This window comes from Pagrus pagrus (genome assembly GCF_965226575.1).
Source record: "Pagrus pagrus genome assembly, chromosome: 4".
In the NCBI taxonomy this organism is placed as follows: Eukaryota; Metazoa; Chordata; class Actinopteri; order Spariformes; family Sparidae; genus Pagrus; species Pagrus pagrus.
The window spans coordinates 16,221,536-16,245,892 of NC_140188.1; the positions used below are offsets into that span (position 1 = coordinate 16,221,536).

Genomic DNA, 24,357 nt, shown 5'->3' on the forward strand with positions numbered 1-24,357 from the left:
AACCACTTGAATATTGTCAGGAAAAACATCATGGTTTGGTGCTAAATACCTGTTTTGGTCGCCCCATCACGGATGGAGATGGTCTTTCTTTCCATGGAAAATAGCTGGTAATGGCTGCCATAAAGACGGGTGAAAATGTTCCCATGACTCTAAAATGGCTGAAAAATGTCTGTGTGTCCCCCCACCCCAAACATTTTCTTATCCAGACTCATTTCTTTTGCTTCAGCTTTTTCCCACTGCAAGTATTAACGTCACCACAGCGTGTTGTTGCACCGGCCTCCATATTGTTTACGTCTACTTCCCCATGAGATCACGTGAGCTGCTACACTGCTCCCTTTTGCACGATAATCGTAATGACATCCTGTGTGATGCGCCATTATTTTCAAATCTTGTAGCCTGTGTATGTTTAAAATTTGAGACAAGAACATCTGTAAAGATTCTCCTAATGTGTGTGATGCAACCTAATTTCACAGTCGGTTAGCTTTTTAAAAGTCCCGTAGTGTGAGCCTAATTCAATCAGGCTGATCAATGAGTTGGAACTTTTGTCAATAGTTTGACCTCTCTCTACGCTCATGTTGTCACTTTGTTGTTGAATTTTTCTTTTGTTGAATTGCAGGCTGTCTCTCTCTTTCCATTGTTGTGTGTGACATTACTGAATTATGTGAATAGAGCACATTATCATTCCTGTTCCTCACCTCCTTCATCCTGATTGAAACAACTAAAGCACTATCTTCCAAGAAGGACCTTTTTTTAAATTAAGGTAGATACAGTATGAATACATCGGCAAGTCATCCCTCCCATCTAAGACAAATAGGATAATTATAGTCTGAAAATAATTAAAGCACTTTCACAGAAGATTAGAAACACTTCAGGGGGAAAACATGTCAGACTCCTGCAGTATGTGCTTCACAGATGAATATACATCACACAGTTGTAGTTAGGACGCAGGCCTTAGAAACAGTTTAGAGGATCAAACAAATATTCTATCATATTTATAGCGTATTATAATTACATACAGTGTCCCTTTTTAAATATTTTTTGAATAACGGCAGCTCTAACTGGTATTAATCAATCATGCAGCCTCATTACAAGTGATGATAAATATACAGTTTCCTAAGAGGGGCATGTAGGATTAATTATGCTTGTATTAACATAAGATAACATACCCATGATTCACTTATGACTCAAAAAGAAACTAATGTAATAACTTTTGTTGTACAACTCCATTGAAATGTGTAATAAATCCCACATTGACCTTATATTTTCTGGGCTTACAAACAATAATTTATTTTATGTACTCCTTCCTTTCTGCCCTCTCCTCCCTCGCTTCTTCTCTCCCTTTGTCTCCCCCTGTTTTCTCCCACCGTTCCCTCCTTCTGTCTGCGTCCTCTGCTGACACTTCATTTATCTCTGGTCCTGACATCCCTGACTAACGATCTGCCAGACTGCTCCCCTGCCTAATCTGTTTCCCCTGAATCATCTCAAGACGCTCGTCAACGTCCTCACACAGCTACCCCGTCTCCAGTCAGGGTTTTTTGTCATGCCCACTTATGGATTTGAGTGCTTTCAGTCTTCATTTTGTTTCTGTTTGTTTATTCTGCTCCGTGTTGATGTCATTAATCTGGTGTGAGAAATTATGGGAGGAAGAAGAGGTGGAGGTGCTTCTTTATCTCCTATCATAACCAGGCAGAATCATTGCACTGCATTCAGGAGAATATGTTCTGATGTTTCAAACTATGTTGTATACGACAAATATGAGCATGGGCGTCGCAGCCATTATACGAAGTGGGACAAGTCCCAACCAAATGAGCCGCAAACGTTAACTAGTGATTGAAGTGACAGTGCCAGGCAGCTGAGTGAAGGTGGGTCAGACGCTGCCGCTACAAAAGGCCTCGAATAAGAGAGTAAACGAGGTAGGAAGAAGGAAATTTACTTTTTCTTCTATTTTACATACAACATATGTTTAGCTTTTTAATATCTTCAGATATCTGTTCAGGGGCACTTCCTCTGGATGACATTGCTAATATCAGCCTATTGATAATTTTTCTCATGCTACCGTAGGCAGATAAAGTCAAATCACCTGTTGAAATGCACCAGAATACATAAAATGACATCTACGCTAATAAAAAACCTTTCCAGGGGAGAACCCTCAAACCTCTATTTGAATTGTCCCACCCACATCTTAGATGCTTCCTATGCCCATGAATATGAGTATTTTCTCTCATGCTCCCATGTTATGTGTGTGTTTGTTACTTATATATAGCAATTTATTATTAAGGTGATGTCAAAGATCAACCATTCATTGGTTGTCATTAGAGCTAATGATCTTCAGTAGATGCTGCCTGGGGTTAAGAGAGATGTTGTTTTATTTTTTTCCCCATCACTTCATTAAAAGCCGTATGATTCAGGTAGCTGAATGCAGCAACAGTTCTCCTCGCTACATTAATTCAGCTCTGTGCTTTCCGAGGGTAATGTAATGCTTATTCTGGAAAACAAGTATTCCCTTTTGTTGATGGTGTTGATCACAATTAGACACGCAGGTGATACAGAGGAGGCATCATCAGATTCTATCACACATTGTTTCTTTTATTCCACACAATAAAGCTCTCAGCGCCGGTTTATTTTCCTGTCTTCCCATGAAGTCCACTTAATACTAGCCGCTAATATCCTGAGCTTTAACTGTAAGACCTAATAGAAATCTCGGCCCTTGGGTCGCAGCGAACAGAGAGATTAAAAAAAAGAACATGCTTCATGGAAGAGCGGGTAAACCGAACAGCTCCGCAGGGCTTCTCCAGCTCGTCTCTGTTAACTTTGTTTTTCGGGGAATGTGAGCAGCTGACATCCTGCAGCTTCCTCGGCTTTAACTTAATGTAGCGCTTGCACGAGAGATGATGCACACACACACACACACATATGCTCGTCTGACGGATGCATACACGCACACAGTCAAAACAAACACACACGCACACACGCACACACGCGTTCGCAGACACACTCCCTGCTCCGTGGCTCCCATCTAAGTGATTTGTATCCCACGATCCGAGCTACTCGGCAGGATTGAATAAATCACATCAGGTTGGCAGTGACTCATCATATGTTGACGGGATGCCTAATGTCATTTGAAGGTTAGGTGAGCACGGGATTGGGCCTAGCAGCGCCTCGCTTTGTGATGTCATTTTGAGTCTTGATGAAAGCACGCGGCACACACAAACACACATTCGCATCCAGTCAAAAACACGCTTTGACATGCGGTGCCAGCTGACATATTATCGCCTCTCTGCAAAGCTGGGGCCATTAGTTCAGCCACACACACACACACACACACACACACACAGACAGACACACACCCACACACACCCCTCCGTCTGTTTGTTTTGTTCTTCATGTTCCATTTCCCCTCCACACACCCGTGATCCCTCTTGTCACTGCAGTCATTGTCATGCATCCGTGCGTGAGGAGCTGCCGGCGCCTCCTGACTGTCACACACACATATATGCACACACATGAACGATAAAACTCAAATAAATAAACTCATGTACATGCTCACCCGCACGACATCCCGTCCCTCCCAGCCGCGCATACATACAGTCATAACATCCCGGCGTTCTTATCTATCTACCTGCCTGTCTGTCTGCTTCCCGGAAATAAGTTGTGTATTTCTTTTTCTTGTCTCCCGGTGTCATAAACAAGGAGAAAATTGCGATACAGACGCACGCATACAAAGCCCGTTTTTCTTTTTCTCCGTTCATATTCGTCAGAGCTGATTGTCGGGTTTGTATGAAAGGCTGACGAGGAGAGTTAGGTCTTACTTTTGAAGCATGGCTGATGCTGTTATTCACAATTTAATCCCTATTCTTTCCCAGACACTGCTGCGCTCCCCGCTATTTGTTCTTGGCCAGTTGGGGTTCTGGGCTCGACATGCTCCATGCTTCTAATTATTCCTCCCAACACTGTCAAATGATGAAATGCTTTATAATTGAATGTGGCACCGAGGAACAAGATGAAATGTATTCCTGCCTCTCCAACCTGCACAAATATCATTTTCAAATTTTTCTCTCTGTGGCGGCTTCCAACTTTTTTTTTTCTATCACAATTTTTGAGTAGGTTGCTTTGCCCTCTGTCGCTATGCGCCAGTAAAGACTGGATAATAGTGGCTGGCTGCCCTTGTCCTTGTCATTTCACCTCTTCTTTACTGCTGCTGCTCTCTTTATACTGCCAATACCTGCATCCTGCATCTCTCACTCTCTGTATGTCTCCCTCGCTCTGTTTTTCTGTCTGGCATTGATAGCAATATTCTCCAGGTGATACAGAATTCAATTTCACAAGTTTATTGTTCTGGTAAAAATTTTGTGCCCCATATCTGTGAATGTGAATGAATGGAGGGAGGGAGCGTCCCTTTTTTAAAGAAAATAAAGAAAAAAAAAACACTTCACATCAACTTCGCCCTCCATCTCTCCGCTGTGCACTGTGGTACGCATGATTTATAAATCCAACAAAAAAAAAAAGTGTTGTCAGTCAAACTGCTTTAGAGGGCAGCCACTGTGACTGTGAAAATGATTGGGATTTAATTAATTCCCCTCCACGGCTTATGTAAAGTTCATATTTCCCTGTTTAGACACAGAGTTTGAGAATCAATCAACTGAGTAATAGAAAAGGTAATAGGCTACGTGGACGGTGACAACAGAGAGCTGCATCCATCCAGAATATAAACTATGTCATTATTATGTCACAACAAGTGTGTTTTCCCAAATAATGTGTGCTTGCTACTCGCTGTATTGGAAAGATGCCAACTTACCTCGCTGAGAATTACATTTATTGTGTTGGCGCTTTAGAGAGCGGTATAAATACTTGCTGCCACAAACGCAGCTTGTCCTCAAATGGAAGGACAAATTCTATTGAGGCTTTAAATTAATTCTGCATTCTCACTTTACACCGAATATTAGTTTCTGCTTTAGCCGTTCAGCTAAAGCAGGTTGAAGGAAACCTTTACCACAGTTGTTATCTCAGTTGTCTCACATTGGGATTTATACCTGAGACAAAAGCCAGACTAATCGATGGCTAGGACTTGATTGATCAGGCCGTATTGTGCTTTGATTGCATTACATTCCTGAATTTGCTATATGCAACTTCTATTGCGCCTTGTCTCATCATTAAATAGGAGGCTACTGCCGTGTAGCGGCTCAACCTAATCGGCAGAATAAATGTTAGCTGTGCATCTCTGCGAAACCACAGATAAATAAAAAATGTATGTTTCTTTATGTTGCAACTATTTGTCGGTTTCATTTGAATTTGCTATTTCTCTCTTGGCACATCGCTGTGCATATACTCTTCTTAGGTTTAGGCATAAAAACAACTTGGTTAGGGTTAGGAAAAAAACATGTTTTGGCTTAAAATGATGGTCACGATCATGGATGGAGATGGCCCATCTTCTCGTGAAAAAAAGTCAGTTGAATGTGTAGGATTTAGTGTCCAGTGTTTCGTTTATCCATTCTGGGCTACTGTAGAAAATGCAGCGGTGCAACATGGCGGACTCTGTGGAGGAGGATCCACCCCCACTGTAGATATAAAAGACTCATTCCAAGGTAACAAAAACACAGTGATTGTAGTTTCACGTAATTATACACTGATGAAATCATAATTATATTCCATTTTTGCAAATACGTCCCCCTAAATCCTACACACTGGACCTTTTAAATTGCATAAATTGCTGTTTTTCCGCAATGGCATCTTGAGTCGGGGTTGATTACACAGTAATGTTGCAGTTGCCGTGTGTGAAAAGAGCTTGAACACAGTTGTGATGGGGAATATGCTTACGTCTTTGATGTGGAGGCTGAGTAAAATGCTCCATTGACACTTCCAATCAGTTCATTATGCTCCATATCAGATTGCACGGACGATTAATAAATCGAGTCGCATTCATGTCTTAATCAGTTATAAATTGCAAATAAGCAACTATGGAATGTGAGGAGCTTATGTAGGGGCTTGCAATTATGATGCATTATTGCTGATTTTATAGGGGGCAGCCACAGAGACATCTGCTTCAGACACTCTTTCATCACTGATTGAGCATATTGTCTGATATTACAGCCTCTCGTTTCTAAGCCTGCTATTGCCTGCATGTGTTTCCACTCAAAGCAAATGATTGCGAAATCTTTAAGTGATTGCCATTATTCTTCATGCAGAATACTATGGTCAAATATCTGGTCGACCACCTCACAAAGAGGGAAATGTCTTGTCAGAGTATTCGCTCTGACTCTGCCACAGAAAGAGAGAAGAGTGACAAGCGCATTGGCATGCATATCAGCATTCGGGAAGGGCGTTCATTAATCATTTATGGTTAATTTGGAGGGTTAACAGGTTGGTGCGTGAGGTCTGCTCATGTTCAGAAAGTTATATATTGATCGGGATTCATGCAGAGAACCTGTGTGATTGTGAAGCATTCTGGTTTTTAATGAGCTCGTAATGGAAACCAAAGTCAGCCCACAAGGAAGGCAAATGCATTTTTAAAAATGGTATGCAAGACAAATGTTTTTGACTTGCGATAGTGGAGTCTGTGTGAGAGACTGCCGACGACCTGGCATGTTTAATATGAGAGTCAGGCCTCCTTGCCTTATCACTCTAAACATAACTTTTCCGACGAAATGAAAACACACTCTGAGAGGGCTTGTTTACCATAAAATTATAAGACTTGAAGTTCCCCAGTCTCTTTTTATCTTTACAGATTAGCCAGACGGCAGCTGGATGTTTGTGTAAATGAGGGTAAACCATTTAGTGTAGTGTTCCACCTCTCAGACTCACACCTTTGTATGTGTGAGGAGTTCTGGCGTATTGATTACTCTGTGTCAGCCCTATTACCACCGGCTCTCTCTCTGAGCCCCGCGTCTGGATGACTCAGTGTTGACAATTGTATTACAGCCTATTATCTTCCAAATCCCAGGGCTTGAGTCACAGCTTACTGTAGGGTCTTCTTTGGAAAGTTGAAATTGCTTGCTGACTTCATACCCGACTTCCTTTCTATGCTGTATAACTTTCTTCCCGCCACTATCCCACAAACCTATGTCTTCCTATCTTTCCTTTACTTCCTCTCTACTATTTCCTCCTTCAGACCTTGACAAACCAAACTGACATCAAAGAACTAGCTTCGATTGTTGCCTCAAACAAGCTCATACGCTCTGCGCCTGCGTGAAAGGAAATATCAGAGTGGTCAGCGTGCTGTGTCAAGGCCTTTTTCCCTGTCCTCTCCTCGTCTCTGGACTACTTTCTTTCTTCTACCTCTTTTCCATTCCTGAACCTTTTTTCTCCTTATCCTCATTCACCAATCCCAAACCTGCCATTCTCCGTATAACTGACTGCTAACCTGCACAAACAAAGTCAATATAGTACAATAATTATTTTCTTTTCACGCCACTTCGTGTGAAATTTATCAAAGATCTTACATGCACGCTTTGTTAAGAGAGCTTCTGCAATTTCCCACTATTACGCTTCTCAAATAGCACCGTCTCTGTGGCTTGCAAGGGTGCATATGCTCCAGTGTAATGAACTTGTTAATTGCTAATTAACTTGAAAAAAAGTTTAACAAAAAAAAAAGAACTGTCAGTATTTTTCTCTGCTTCAAATGCTCTCAGCTGTGAAAAGACACCAGAAAGGTCATCGGTCGGTGACCCCAACTACCCCGATGTCAAGCCTCTTTAACTAACCATCAAACTCTGGTTGATTCATGTGTCCTTGTGTTTTCAAAATCGCATGTCACCTTGGTCGTGTCAGCGTGTTATTTTGTATTCTATCACATTTAGCAACTGGCAGAAAGTCATTAGCGATATTTGGAGCAAATATCATGTCCAGCTCTTCGCTGTCTTAATCAGCCTGATGGAGCTTTCGTTGTGATGAAGCATATAACAGTTATTGTATTCTGATTATCACCCGGCCAGACAAAGGAATCCAGACAGGAAGTTCAATACACAATCAAGCTGAGCTGATTGCTGAGCTGATCGTGTCCAATCAGGATTAGTGAGGGGCTACGAAACAAGTTATTTGCCTCGATGCAATTTCAATTTGACGTTCTGTCAAACAGGCAGGTGAGGGCTCTTAGTGAGTCGTAATGGTTTAATAAGGGCATTCAGAGACTGCAGTTAACTTTAATTAAGATGCATCTGTAAGCAATACTTCTGAGGTGAAGTTCTTCTTCTCAAGGTCTCTGTGTTGCCAATGGTTTGGGAGTTTAAATGAGACCTACTTTGTTTTTTTTTCTTTCCTTCAGTGTGTTAAAAAGGTACTTGTGCATGGGAAAGATCAGTCAGCGCCAACAGCTCCTCTCTCCCACAGAAACAACTACTCCTTAAAAGCCTCATCAAGTAGCTCCACCTCTAATTCTGTGACTTTGTGACATCACACTACATCACCATGTCACATATTTGCATTATTTATGTCTATATTCACAGTAGAAGTGTAAAACGGGAAGCTGAAAACACCACAGAGCTGACTGGAGACACTGGCTCAGGCATGTGCGAGCTGACCAAGCCGTGAGCTGAGATCACAGTACAGAACACCCTGCTGATCCAATTCAGTTAGTTGCAGAATCGGCCACATCTTTTGACCGGGTGGAGAGTAGCACAAAGTATTTATAGGACAACACTTTAACAGGCATTCTCTGGGCAAAAGAAGACATAGAGGAAAACTCACCGACACAATACGCAATGTAACATTTGATTTAAAGCCTGGGAATACTATGTTATAATGACGATGCAGAAAACAGAAATAAAATGCGAAACAAAATCTGAATGAGGCAGCAAATTCTCCCTCTTTCTGGTACAAAAGACCTCAGTGTGCCCGTCACTGTCAATCCAGCAACTACAGAGCTGAGCCAGCAGGGCTCAAGTCACATCGACTTGTCAGCACAGATTAAAAAATGGTTCGAGTTTGTTTTGATCAGGGAACAAGAAACCCTTAGAGCTGCTCTCCCTTTGCATCTCTCTCAGTGTGAGATGTGGGAACATGTGAGATACAATATTATAGCAAATACAGCAAAACATGACTTGAAGAAGACATTACCAGTTATAGTGTATTCTTTTCCCCTGCTCCTACAGAGAGATGGTCGACTCTCAGATCTGAGGGGTTACTGGGTCTTGATGAGAAACACTCGGGTGATCGATGTGAACACTCAGCTTCACTGAGACGAGCAGAGTTTAGATGGAGTCTCATCTCCATTATCTGCTGCTTCTCCCTCTGTGTTTTTTTTTTGTCCGCGACTGTGTTTCAACCACCCACTCCTCCACCCCACCGCCGACTCCGCAGCCTTAGAGGTCCAGGAACCGTTTTCTGTTTCCAAACAAAATAATCTGCTCGGCGGATGCAAAGCTTTTCAATTAAGAGAAGCATTCATAAGTAATTTGAAGACATTTCTTTTTCTTTTTTTTTTTTACTTTGAAGGCTTTTCTTCTTGAAATTTTCATTTGCTTTATGTGCTTTCAGCTGCGATGTTCCTCCATAAAATTCTGCTGGGATTTGAATGAATAGCTTACTGGAAAAAGATAGACTGTTTCAGATTCCAAACATATGCTAGTGTCTGCAATATTCATGGTGTTTTTGGCCTCCGTCAGACTAAGAATTACTCTGGGCATAAGGTCTCCGCCTCACAAATAGGCTGTTACTGTTGCAGGTCAGACGTAATTCTATGAATAATGGAATGAAATTGGTCATTTGTTTCCAACACTCTGCAGGAATGCTGCCAGATTGTTGTGATGTATGCGGCTATTAAATGCTTTCAAACAAAGCTAATGCATCAGCCCCAGCGTGCTGCACAAAGATAGATGGCATGTTAATTTCATGGTCAACTCGCAGAGTGAAACTAGCTGGTCACTGGGGATGATGTAGGTGACACGTTAGTGACTAACGCAAGAGGGATGACTTTTGGCACAGTCCGTGTACGTACAGTGCGGCGAAGTATCCCGAGAGCAACATGGCCAGCGAGTAATTGGTGGAGCTGCGATTACAGTCTGCATGTCCTGCTGCAGTAAACTATTGTGTTGAATTTCATGTGCAGAAAACTCTGCAAATCATTATCCAATTTTGCTGTTACATCCCAGGTTCATAACAAGTCTGTAGGCAAGGCATTTGGTAATTCTCCCTCTCTCCTCCTCCTCTCCTCCCATCCCACGCTCGCAGTGTAATTAAGAGGCTGCAGGAGGCTTTAGAGCTCAGCCTGAATTTACGCAATTGATACAAGCATGAAATGACTTATTGCCAAAAACACTGCGTGAACATTCCAGCTATTAGGGAATAATCAGTGTGCCGCTCGAAGTGGATTTCAGTGCAGAGTGAAGACCGGACTGAGACCTGAAGGTTTCAGCCTATTTTACCCTTCCCCCGGTATAACAGGAGGGTTGTTAATAATTAGTGCTTTATCATTGGGAAAAACAATATGCAGTTTACAGAAATGTTACTCAATCATAGGCTACTGGAGTCAGTCTGCTCTTTCTCAGGGCTGCCATGCTGGATAAGCAGTGGAGATGATTTTTCTTTCGTTTTCAAATTGTCGATTGTGATTATCATGACTGACGGCGCCGTCTTTATCTGGGCCAGATTTTACACAACAGAGAAAAATGTTCTAAGCTGGTGATTTGAATGCATGAATACAGAGAAACACAGGAATACGAAGTTGGCAGTTCATATTTAATACATGATTTATTGATTGATTGATTTACTGTACTGGGCTGCTTGTATTTGCAGCTAACTTTTTGACTATTGAGAGACTCCAAAATCAGCCATTGCTTTGAAAAAAAAAAGGTCCATTGGTATAAACGGAGATAACGTGACTCTCTCCACTCACGGTTCCTGACCCATCCCTGACATGACCAGATTTTTAGCCTGCTTTTGGGCGTCTCCTAGGGATTGGTGATTGGCAATTGAGCACCGAAATGCGAGCGTCAAGCCAACACCAATTTGCCTCTCATCTGGAGTATTTGTCTGCGATCTCTAAAAAACTGTTGGCGAGTGGAGAATCAGGGCTACACTCCTATTGTGCGAACTTGATAAAAAGAGCAGGAGGAGATATTTCCTCAGGACGGAGCTGGAAGAAGAATGTTGTATCAGGAAATCATCTTTTGTTCTTCATCCATTTGTGAAAGGCAATTGTACACAGCTTCACAGCTTCCAAATGGCCATAAAACAGTTATTACTCCTGAAACTGAAGAACAGAAGAACACAAAACATTTTATTTATTTGTATGACGATCCCTATTAGCTTTTTAATTCGTTTAAAAATGATGCCCATGAGTCATTGAGTGCAATTTCAATTCATTATTCTGACTCATTTGACATTATTGCAACCCCCATTGACCAGCAGTCCTCTCAATTTCAGGGAGCCCCATTAATTTTAATGCCACATTAACAAAGTTCTCAAACAGAAAAAAATGCTCAGATGACTCAAACTCGTTCAAACACTGAGCCTCTTCATATTCACAATACGAAGCAGCAGCCTAGTATTTCCCGCACAGCATGTAGTGTACACACATTACAGAGCCCTCTGTAAATAATGTCTTATCTGTCAACAGAACGTTTCTGGAAGCGATCTCAGCGGTTCGGTTACAGGAAGTTGAAACATGCAGGCAACGGAGATGCAGCGTGATTCGGCGGATGTCCTTGGAGCCCGGAGAATCACGATAATTTCAGCGTTTCTATCCTATTAAGAGAGATGAGATCAGTGGAGGAGAAGAGCTGAAAGAGGCTGGTGGATCTAAAGAGGTTTTGGCTTCATTTTGGATATCCTGTTTAGGATGCTGGGTTTATGAAAGCTTACACGACTGCAAAGAACTATGTCTTGTGCATTTGTGTGGACGGGGTTGGGGTCATGGCAGGGTATCCCACTATCAGCAGCATCTGTCCTCCTGGGATCTCATTATTCACTGCTGATGCTGCCTACATCACAACAAACACCTAGTGGTCACACATCCATTAGGCCGTTCCTGAGTGCACATGTGTGCATGCGTGAAAGGTTATGTGAAGAGTATGAGATATCACTGACGGGATAAAAATCCATCTAAAAAGATAAAAGAGACGTTGAGGGAATAAAGGAGAAGGAGACAGAAATAAAGAATAGATGAGACGGAGGCTTCCACATTTGGAGGTTTTCAGAGGAGGTGAAGCAACAGGTTTTGGTTGGTTGGCTCGAGTTCTGGCTGCTGATTGATCTCCAGGTGACAGCCGGTGTCGGGGGGGCCGTTGGCCAGGCTGTCATTCCCTCGCTCTCTCCCCCGCTCATCTTCGCTCCGCCGCTCTCTCCCCGTCTTCCCCCGCCGCTTTTTAAACTCTCGGCTGTGCCAACTAATCTCTCACCTTCTTCCCTCTCCGTTGATTCAACTTCTACCTCTCTCACTCTCTCTGTCTCTCTCTCTCTCTCTCTGTCCTTCTCATCATCATGCTGCTCCTCCACCCTTTCCACCCCTTCAGTGGTGACAGTTGGTTCCTCCACCGCTCTCTCTTCTGCCCTCCAACTCCGCCTCTCCGGTCCCCCTCTGCTGGGAACCAACTGTCCTCTGCTACGACGGCACTGTCCGTTTCACACCACCTACTTAGCATGCAAGAGAGCGTAATTGCGCATGTGGAGGGATTTAGTCTCTGTTTGTGTCCGACTGCGTGTGTGTGTGTTTGAATGTGAATGTGTGCGTCTGTGGCCTGAGAGCCTACAAACGCAGCACATTAGTTTTCTTCAGACATAGCCTAGGGATATTTTGGTGACCTTGGTCTTCACTGAGTATGTGCATGTGTTGCTCAATTATAGGCATTTCACTTCCCTGCGTGCACTCTCCAGTTTGCGGTTGCGTGCGCGCTCGAGTGCCTACGCACACGCATACATACAGGCACCCTTGAGGGGCATGTGTAATGATAGGCTCGTTTGCACAGCTCTGCCTCTAATGATCTATTAAAGTACACTTAGCCAGTAATTATATGGCCAGTCCCAAAAGGCTTAGAGGCCCCATGAGGGATAGCTGAAGATACAAGAGGACTCTAGGAAAGCCACTGTGTTTTATGTACTGTTGGAACAAGTGATATTATGGGCTTAAACTTTGCTTTAGTTTTCTGATAGATAAACACATAAATAAGTAAAGGATATCATTAAATTCGGATTTTGCAGGCTCAAATTAAGTTAGAGATGAAGTTCTTCAAGCTCTGATGGGGAACACGTAATCCCTGTTTGAGCTCTCATCCCCCTCTGGACCTCGTCTTCGTCTTTAATTTGTCTGTATTCAAAAGCAAAACACACAGAAATAAAGAGAGCCGGGCTATCAGTTTCACCGACTTATGCTTCTAAGATTCAGGAATAGTTATAACAGAACAGACGGCCACTTCTCTAACAACACCATTAGACCATTATCCCGGTCATTAACAAGAATTGTCTCCTTGAGTTCAAGAGCAGCAAGCAGCCCCTCAGTTCTTTTTCCGTCTCGAATCATAATAAGAGTTATGTTAAAAAATATTCTCTCCGCGCTCCATTTCCCTTTGCAAAACTCGCATTCGTAGATATCTTTGTCTGTCGTATTTTTGTTTCAATTTTTCCCGTGTGTTGAAAGTCTTTGGGTTGTATTTTTGAGAAACTGGGTGCGGGAGCAAACACAGCTCTGTTGCAGTGGAATCCAATCTGAAAGCAGGATGAACAACAGCCAAGTCACACCTGATTTCTACAGGAAAAAATGTATGCGTGTTGTAAGGTGGGAATTAGCGTGGGTCGGATTGTAAACACAAATCATCAGTTATTAATGACGCTTGACTGTCATCAACTCCCGGCACACCACAGCCAAGCAGCGTCCCTCTGCCCTCTTTGCCGCTTGTAATCTGTCGCCATGCAGTTACATAACCAGAGATATGAACATCAGTTTTTCTTTAATGAGAGGCCAGAGGTAGCTTCTCTCTGTGTGATTTTGCATGTCAAAGTTCAGTCAGCTTGAACTTGGCTTGAAGTGACGAGATGGGGTCAATTTGCGACTGCGAGCAAATGCGTCTCACCTTTTCCTGCAAGTAATGAAAGGTTGTGAGGGCGTCTTTAGTTGGAGGAAAACACTCATCAGCAGGTGGAGGGCAGCAGTACTGACTAATGAGATGTTTACACCCTCAGATGTTCACCTCCCCTCATCCTCTTTAAAGGCACTGGAGGTGAATCAAGGACAGTTTCTTATAGAAGACTGTATGCACTTAGCACAAATATACACCTTTTGTTTTGTTGCTTTATTGGGTTTGTACTTTAGTTTTTGAATGTTCTGCGTTTTCTTGGTTTTTCCCTCTGCCTGTTTTTTGACCAGCTTTTCATTATAGCTTAACATTAAGTTTCTAGATGTTCAACTTTCAGTTTCATGTTGTGACAACACCATGGTTACTAGGCCTACCTGGTTCTGTCACGCAAATTGTCCTGAAGATTTTCAAAAATATCAAGTTTTGTTTCACTGACGCGCTGGATAATGTCCTGACATCTTGTTAAAATGATCCAGGGGTTCACAAATGTTAGTAGCTCTCAAGCATTGGTCTGTTTTTAACAGACTCACCCAACTGTCACACCACCACCACCCCCTCCACCTTCTGACATGTCAGTTCATACACATATAATCTTAAAGGTGCAATAATAAGAATTGGCCACCTATTCAATTCATACTTAAAAACAAAAAGGGTGCGGTATATCACCAAAGTAGCTAACCAACTACAATACTGTAGCTGCAGTTAGCTAGTTAGCTCAGTTAGATGTGCAGCTAGCAATTGGGACTGGGAGCTCGGAGCACCGCAGAGTGTTGGTTTGGACCAGGACGGGCCAGGGCTAACGGGTCAGGATGGTTACGTCATTAGAGATCTCTACGATGAGATCTAATCTAGAGCTCTATGATACGTATGAAGCGTATCTGTGGTTTGCAGAAGCATAAGATGCAAACATTTTATTCTGACAGCTGGTTTGCGACTATAAGCGGCCAACTACTTGCAGATAGTCCACACACATCATTCCTGTTGACGAGTGTGTGCTGCTGCCCTGGACCGGTATCATGCATAAATCTTAAATCTTTCCACTCCCCTCGCAGCTCTCTAACCCTCCCTATCACCTCACTCGAGATGTCCTATTACCTCATCTTGAGCCCTGTGAAGGCCTTCTCCACTCTGAAATATATTTGGTGCCAGAGCTTGTTTTAATATGCAGCAGAGGTTACCCGCTGCACGCTGGCATAGCTAAACATTTGGGATTTCCTGGTTTCTGGGAGGTTGGCACCGGGGATAATAGGCCTCCCACTCAAAGTCAATATCCACTGCTTCCTGCTGCCCTGCTCTGCTCCGAGTCTGTATCAGTGCAGTCACCCACTGGTGTCTTCACAGTGGAGTGACTCATACTCGGTCTCCTCTTGGTCTGAGAGCTTTTTCCACCTACCTGCTTATCAGTTATTTATTTCACTGACCTATTCACTCTCTTTGTCTGAGTGTCCATTATCTGATTTGCCTAATCCTCTCTCACAGATGAAAAAGGCCATTTTTCTCTTTCATTTTTCTGTAGCGACACAGCCATGACTTAGACTTTGTAAGCTTTGATATCTGCAGGAGCTAGTCAAGGTTTCCCTTTGGCTGACCAAAAAAATTTGTTTTTGCTTGTTTTTTTGAAAATAAGATTTTGATCCTTAAAGCCTGCACCACACGTGATGTGGATTTGTACATGGCAGGAGGTCTGAAGGAAGTGTTAAAATTCGCAGTTGTAGTCGAAAGATTGTTATCCCGCCAATTTTGGCATCTAAACTGGGACTGCAACTAATTATTATTTTCATTATCACTTAATTGGATGATTATTTTCACAATTAAAGGGGCTCTGTGTAACAATTTGTAGTTATTAGCATGTATTAATAACTTTTTTATTGGCCTTATGTGAGCAGATTGTAACATGATGTGAAAAAGGGTTAGGGTTAGGGTTCTCGTGTGCCTCGTCTCAGCACCCTCTCCTCTCCGCTAGCAGAGAGCAACAGCAGCTAACGTCCAGTGGCGGACTCAGGATGTTTGAGGGGCACCAGCGTCGTTATTTATTTATAGTGAAGAGAGTGCAGGTTATGTTCACATCTCCCCCTCGCTCCCCTTCGCCCCAGTGCAATTGTTAGTTCAGAGATGGAGTTTTCTAACATAAACTAACAACTGGCCAGAAATTCCAGAGCTACTTTATTTTGTCTATAAAATATCAAAAAAAATGGGAAAAATGCTCAAAACCAAGCGACTTACCTACGTAAACGACAAAGAACAGTGGTCAATCTTTACATTTAAGAAGATAGAACCAGCAAATGTTTGACATTTCTGCTTGAAAAATCACTGAAACGAATAATTGATTATCAACACTCTCCGACTTGTTGACCGTTGTAACCCATCTACAAGCACATATCCATAGTTTCTATTTGTTCTCTCGGCCCCGCCTGCTGGCCTTACAACATCCCAGTGTCGCCACTCCCCTCCAACCCCCTGTTATCTCCAGCTTCCCCGGCCTTGGTGACAGACAGACAGTCAGACGGGTAGACTGAGGCTCGGTCAGGCTGTCGTAAGCTAGATGGCACAACGAGCTGCCAGGCGCAGGCTGCCATCAGAGGGGGGGACAAGGTTCTGACACCTCTATTAACCTTCAGGAGATGTCCGTCCCCCGTCACACCCCCGCCTCCTCTCCCTCCTGCTGTTCCTGATCTGTGTCTCCGCCTGTCCCCTGTCTGCTGCTCCCCAGGCGGAGAAAAACCTACTTGTCCCCAGAGAAAAAGGAGCCAAATAACAAATACCTGTATTTTCCTCGTCTTCCAACCTAGAGCATTTCAATATGCCGTGGATTTCTATCTCTCTTTCTCAATTATCCATCTGCCCCCCTTCCCCATTTCCTGTTTCCAGTCGGCCTCGGGCTCTCTCCGTCTCTCTCTCTCTGTCATTCTAGCTCCTTAGCATTGCAGTCCAGTATTCATGCAATGACATGTATGTCAGTATGCCTCCAGCCAGGGACGAAATGCATGGTTCTGTGCGGTGATGCATAACTAAATGGTGGGAATGAACAAATTGCTGCAGCTTTTCTCGTGTCAATCAGCTGGAATAATGGGAGCTGATGAGAACTAAACGAGACAGATTAAATCGGATGTAAACATGTTTGATTAACACATGCCCTTTTTACCTTGACGATAATTCAATACATCATTTGGTGTTATTTAAAGAAGATAATGGTCGAGCATGACAGAATATGACATATACATTAAAGAAAAAATCTATTTCTGTCTGTCTCTCTCTCGTTTTCCCTCCTGCAGGAATTCTCTTTACTCCGACTGGACGACGTGGTGGACCAGCGGGTGAACATCATCGGGTTTTCAGTCTTCAACAAAACTCATCCCTTCTTCCAGGATTTCGTGCTGAGCCTCAACCGATCCTGGCAAGAGAACTGTGACCATGCGCCCTTCGCTGGCACACCGGTTAGTACACACATGATCTCACACACACACACACACACTCACAAACAGTGGAGACCAAGGTTACCCGTCCAAGAATAATGGATGAACCCTTTTTATTTTATTTCCTTAGCAAGGAAATGGGGCCTTCATTACTCCATTACATCCGAGGCATTACTCTTCCAGTGATACTGGCTGTATCTGGAGTTCACCAGCGGAAGACACTGAAGTCACTTAGACACAAAAATGCCTCTGAAATATACAGGGATGACATTTATCCAGTTAGCGGTTGTAATTGCAGGTGTTGCTGTAGGCGGTTGTTGTTTCCCAGACAGCTCATTAGCAGCGTTCGGCACCCTCCTTATTACATTTATAATGGCGTCTTCCTTGTTGAATTTGCTTGAGAGGAAATGCCAAGCAAAATAGCAGCTTATGCTCACAGCATCCCACCTTAAAGCACCCACTGTTCTCATCTAAACATCGTCTGGAGCTCAACTTTTGACATACTGTGCTCTGCATATTTCAGTGGCTGATTTTAAAAACCAAGCTGCTGTTTACATATGAATGACTGGAGACTGTTGCAGGTTTGTATCATAAGAAACTTGAATAAGGAGATGAATCATTCGCCCTCATGCTCGAACATTTTGTATTCTCAGGATAACACTCTCACTTATATTATGAGACGGGCTTATCGGTGTTTCTGAGTCAGATTCAGCAAACAGAATGTCGTAAATGACCTGCGTAAACATGACGAGTGCTACCTGTTCGGTAATTGACCGCTTGTGTACGAGACCAAAATTTATGAGATTATTATCCCACTCCCCAATAATCCATCTCAAGGCAAAGCTCTATCACCCATTTGTCCGGAGTGTCACTCATAAAAAACGACATTTGAGAGTAACAAGAAGAACTTAATCCGCTGTTAGATTGAGTTCCTGCTCCCAGAGAGCAGTAAAGACAAGTTCACTGTATTATCTTACATGTCAATAGTGGAATTAAATTTCTCTTCACACATATTAAAGATGCTACAAATAACTTTTACTGGTTATGAAACTGTATAAATGTATGACTGATGCCTCTGCATGACCTCCATGAGCAAACAAGACCATCGGCAAGAACATTAACTATTAGTTATTCTTACTGCCTGTCCCCAGGTCAGATTCCTACTTATCCGGGTTGGAAAACTCATAAAACATTTTTTTATGGCGGAGGGCTGAGGATGAATTGATGAGTCTCGCAGCCTAAGGAGAGAAGCCGCTCTGTAGTCTTGCATTATGGCACAATAACAAAGTTTACTTTACTGGTTTATTATTGTCATATTAATAAGTTATTGATCTTACATAGCCACAAACAGACATTACCTCATTACAAAGCATCCATATAGTCAAGACTGCTATTTTATCACATTCTTTTGATAATCTAAGTTCATTTTTGACAGTTTTCAACTAAAAACCTTACATTTTGCCCCTTTAAAAATGAATTAGTATTAAAAGTACCAAAGATCAATATTCCAGCTCACACCAGGAAATGATCAGCACTATTTTATTAACAATTATATTAAAAATAGCAAACTACATGTTTCACAAGGTGTTTCATCAGATCTGCTCTGAGAAGCAACATGCAAAATGCGTAACAATTCTCGTGTGCGCCGGAATATTGATTTGGTCCACAGTGGTTTGCGCCCTGCCTACCAGCTGCACCCAGGATAGAAGCACTGCTGTGCACATGGTATCTTCCGTTTCTAAGTATTAAAAATATGTAGCGTCTTTCTGTCACTCAAGATCTTTATGTTCAAGGTAGTGGTTGTCATACCACTTTTGTCCACAGGGGCCGCCAGAAAAACCAAAAACTGACAGTTGCTTGCAGCTGCTTTAAAATGTTGTTTTCCATCATTTATTAGTTTTTTGACAGCGTGATTATTTTCACCACAAATATACACATAGATATGTTGAATATATTATACATTTCTATAATTATTGTGCTCAACCTAAAGGGACATTATGCAGAAATTACCATTTTGTGCAATTTGGCGCCCCCCACCATTCCTGAGTGCAACACCACTGTCGTAAATACAAATCCCAGGTTTGTAACAATTTGTCAGAGGTAATGTAGGTCCTACCCTCTCACTGAAGCTACATAGAGTATTACAAGACACTCTACCATAAAAAATATGTTGAAGCTGTTTATTTTAAGGTAAAAAAGTTCCACAATGTTGCTTCAAAATACCTTGAAACAATAAAAAATAAAAAAACATGCTTAGAATAAGTAGAAATAGCTGCTTACAAATACAACAAGTAGAAAACATCTCAGTGCAAAAAAGAAAACAGTGTTTGCAAACTTTTCTTCAGGGCTTCATTAGGAACCAGAAATTCAGCAAAGTCAATTAATGAATGAATCATTCTCTCTCTCTGTTTGAAGTTAAGAGAAAGTAAAAGAAAAAATGAAACAGCACACTCATACATGCACCCATCACGCCCGCCTGCATTACACAAGCTGGGTGGTGAAGCAGGTTAGGACTAGTTTGAACGCAGCGTGAAAAAAATGTTGTGTTTTGCGCACAGCAGGTCACTCGATACTTATGAGCCTGCGGCAATTAGGACTTGTGACTAATTAGCTAATAACTAGAGAGAATAAAGGCTGATGAAGGCAGAGCAAGAAAGTGATTAACTCATTTAGACATGCACATAGATAATTTGCTGTCTTTTCATTAACAGTAATTAGGTCTGGAGGAAACGTAACTGTGGGGCTCATGCATACAAAAAAAATGCATACAAGTGACCTCTTTACATGTGTAGAGCTGAGATGTTTAATGCATTAAAGACTTGCCAGCAGATCAAAGTTCATGTGAGAAAATAGAAGGGTTTTACAGGAGACTAGTTATATTGTAGAACAAATCATGCTGTCTTCAAATGTCTTGCAAAAATTTGCATCAGGCACACAGATTGTTCTCATCTTTATCAGAGACTCAAATGTCAGCAGGTAGGTACACATCACGGGACTAACACTATTTGTGTTAGAGAACATCAAACAAAACCAAAGGCTGAGAGGTTATTGATATAATTGTATTTTGAAATTGTGAGCGCTGCTCATGTTTGCACACAAAGTGTGGTACACAGGTGGAGTACAGCTTTGAAAGAAGAGGAGCTGCTGTGAGACTTGTGTAGGTCACTAACAGCTGGGTAGACTAGAACTGCTCCTGAATATTTACACATTCAAATTGTGAAACCCAATGTGCGTCCATTTTCGTCTGGAGTTACCATCCCAATTATGTGTTTTTGCTATCAGACTTTATTCAATGCAATTTTGCATGACACTGTATCTCTACAACCCTGATTCCTAAAAAGTTGGTAGCCTGTGAAAATAAAACCGAATGTTTACGACTATAGTTTTACCAAGTGTTCCTGAGCCCATGTAGTGATATCCCGTATACAATCATGTGATTCATAAAGTGTTGAACCTCGCCCCATCCTTGGTTGTGAACGACTCAGCCTTTCGAGGATGCCCCTTTCATACCCAATCATGATACTATCACCTGTTACCAATCAACCTGTTTACCCATGGAATGTTCCAAACAGGTGTTTTTAGAGTATCACACAACTTTCAGTCTTTTGTAGCTCCTGTCCAAAATTGTTTGAAATATTTTGCATCAAATTCAGTATAAGCATATATTTATTTCCAAAAATCAATGAAGTTGATGAGATAAAACATCAAATATATTGTCCTTGCACTGTTTTAAATTGAGTATATGTGTTTTGTTTTAGCCAAAAGGTACCAAATGTGCCAAAACAGACGGCATCAAAGGTCCAATTTGCAAAAATGTCCAACTCGTCAAATACTAATGCTTTGGGATGGCAGCAGACCTGACTTACCGTCCCAAAGTATCAGTATTTGACAAGTTCAGAAACACTTTGACAGTTGGGAATAGGTTCGAAAATCAACTTTCTTACAAATTGGACCTTTAATAACATAGAGCTAATATCCAAGAACCAAAGTACCGACAATATACAGCAAAGGCAGGCAACAAAAGCAAGAATCCCTGACCAAAAACCAAACCAGTACAAACGAGAAAGACACAAAGAACTCAAAAAGCAATTGAAGGTGAAGCACGAGGAGCAGAAAAAGTACTTGGGAACAAATAAGACGAACGCAGATGAGCCGACGAAGAGTCAGGGGAAAGACAAACTTAAATAACCATGGACTAATTAACAAATGTGACACAGGTGAACACAGAATACAGGCGGGAAAAAGACAAAGACAGGAAGTGTCAAGTAAAACATGACACACAAGGAGAGGCTTTCAACATAAAACAGGAAATAACAAAACTCAGGACAGGACTCGTGTCAAAAATGATTAACACATTATCACATTCTGCTTCAGCTAAGATAAACAGTCCCAATAAAATGCAATGCAATAAAACTGATTTCAAAACCCTCCAATCCAGAATGTATTCTAAGACACAAACATTATTTGCCAAACGTTGGAAGTCATGTAATATTAACTCTCTGATCCCTGCTGCAGAGAAAGATAGTGAGCAAAGAGATAACATGAGAGACAGACTTCCAGAATGAAACCAAGATGAGTAAATGCCACACCGTTATTGGCTTCACGTCGCAGATATTATTAGATACGAGTGGAATATAATCAGAATCACTGCTGCAACATTTTGCCATTCACTTTTTTATTGCTGCTCGAACGATTTGACTTTATCCGTTCTTCCCACCGAGACATTACTCCCATATGTCAAACCTAAAATGCATCGACTCGCGGCAATAATGTCTCCACAGGCTGTTTGTGTACACCATGTTGGTCTTAATGTGCAATCAGCCAATTGTGTTAGCCAAGTCAAGATTGTAATACATCACAGTTTTGCAGTTTAATGGCCTATTGTAGTTCTCTTTGGTCTCCAAAATTTACTATGCGTCACAATCCCTCTCAGCCCTCTATCAATATCCACCAAACATCAGGACCATGTCATCTCTAGTTCCATTACACAGACGCACAGCTCAGACTCTCCCCTGGCTTCTCATGCAAGGCATCGTGCATTTTAATCAGATGTACATAGCGGGATGCATCGGTAGTGACGATGGGGCTTGTTTGTACAGGGGAGATGAGAGGATAGGCTGCCTCTCCCACTGTTTTCTGGCCCTCGCTGAGAGAGGCAGGCGGTAATTGGAATGGTCAGGGTGTGCCAGCTTCATTGGGGATAAGAGAAGGAAGGACAGAGTTTCTCCGGGAGACAGAGAGAGAGAGATGGTTTCAACGCTGTCAGCAGATCAGAGTCTCTCTAATGATCTAATGGAATAATCTCTCTGCCACTCCTGGGATGGGTTAACCCCTCACTGACCGCTAACCACTGACATGTTACACTTGCAGTTTGTGGGCTTCGAGTTTTTTGCAGCTTTGTGTGTGAGTGTGTGTGTGTGTGAGAGAGTGTGTGTGTGAGTGAGGGTGTGAATGCATAATGTATTCACCTTCTTCCTCTCCCTCTCCCCTCTGCAGCTCTCCTCAGCTCTGCTCTTTGATGCGGTATACGCGGTGGTGGCAGCGGTCCAGGAGTTGAACCGGAGCCAGAACGTTGGCGCCACTCAGCTCTCCTGCAAGTCCTCCAAGATCTGGGAGCACGGCACCAGCCTCATGAATTATCTGAGGATGGTAAGATTGCCCCTGCTTGACTTGATGAAAACAGACGACAGGACCGACCAGCGCTTACCTTTAAGGAATAATTTGACTTTTTGGGGAGATATGGTTATTTTCTTACTTGAGCTAGGTGATAACATCGTATAAAGCTGCAGCCAGAGGTTGTTTAGCTTAGCATAAATGGTCCAAATCCATTTACCCGCTCCTCTACAGCTCACTAATTAGTATGTTATATCTCGTTATATTTCACATTATTATCTGCTCTCAGTAAATATAACTAGGGTCTAAAATATCTATATAACACATAGACAGTAAAGCAGTAATGAACATCTCCATAAGCTTGACTATCATCTAATTAATGCTGCTTGATACCGTTCTTGTTCTTGCAAGTTTGAGAGTGAGAAACGGTCAGTTGGTCTTGTTACCGTGAGGTTACCAGGAAGTCACTGCACCCCGCCAAAAGATAGCCTGGCACATACCCCCGGTAAACTCACAATTGTCTTCCTCACACTTTCGGTACAGATTAAAGAAATATATAGCTGCTTTCGAGGGGGCTGGTAAGCAGATTTTGTCACCTTCAGTCAGAGCCAATCGAGCTGTTTTCCCATTTCCAGCCTTTATGCAAAGCTACGCTAAACAGTTGTTTCATATTTACCAGACGTCTAACTCAGCAAGAAATCAAATGAGCATATTTCTCATAATGTTTCCCAAAAAGTTATCTTTTTTAACATTTTTCTCACTCTCACTTGCGACAACAAGAACGTCAATAATGCTAATTAGATAATGTCAAATAGCCAGACTCAAGATTTTCATCGTTGCTTCACGTTCTACATGTTAATTGGTTATTTCAGAGCCTAGCTATCTTCACTGACAGCGAATAATAATGTGTCTTCTTTAAAGATAATATTCCCTATCCGCTCAGTCAGTTTATCTTGTCTCTACATCATAGTGAAAGACAATAGAGAAGGAGAGATAAAGATGAGCTGTCAGTGAATAAAATGTGTGTTCCTATTAGGGAGAAATGGATGTAAGGGATTGGGCTATCGAAATACTTAAATGTGACGTGTGTTCGATATCAGACTGTTTGTCTTTCTCTCTCCGGGAAGACGTGACTAATGGCTCTTCTATTTGGCTGTAAATTGAAGATATTACAGCCTCGTCTTCTTATTATTATTCTAAATTTGACATGTTTCAAAAGGTTGATACTGAGCCAGTGGCGTTAATGTAGCCTCCAGTCATATATCCAAAATCGAAGACGCTGAGAGGGAAGCAAGCCGGATTTTTAACAGTGTTGCTGTCTCTGTGTTGGA

General features: G+C 42.2%; 1 protein-coding gene across 4 annotated transcripts in view; it reads left to right on the top strand.

Moving 5' to 3' along the window:
- grik4 (glutamate receptor, ionotropic, kainate 4) overlaps positions 1-24,357 on the top strand; it is a 316,509-nt gene that overhangs the window by 236,653 nt on the left and 55,499 nt on the right. For all 4 annotated transcript variants that reach the window (XM_084350733.1, XM_084350736.1, XM_084350734.1 and 1 more), the window contains 2 exons: positions 17,273-17,434; positions 22,910-23,062. In XM_084350733.1, coding sequence (XP_084206859.1) covers positions 17,273-17,434; positions 22,910-23,062 — 315 coding nt within the window. The remainder of the gene's footprint in view (positions 1-17,272; positions 17,435-22,909; positions 23,063-24,357) is intronic.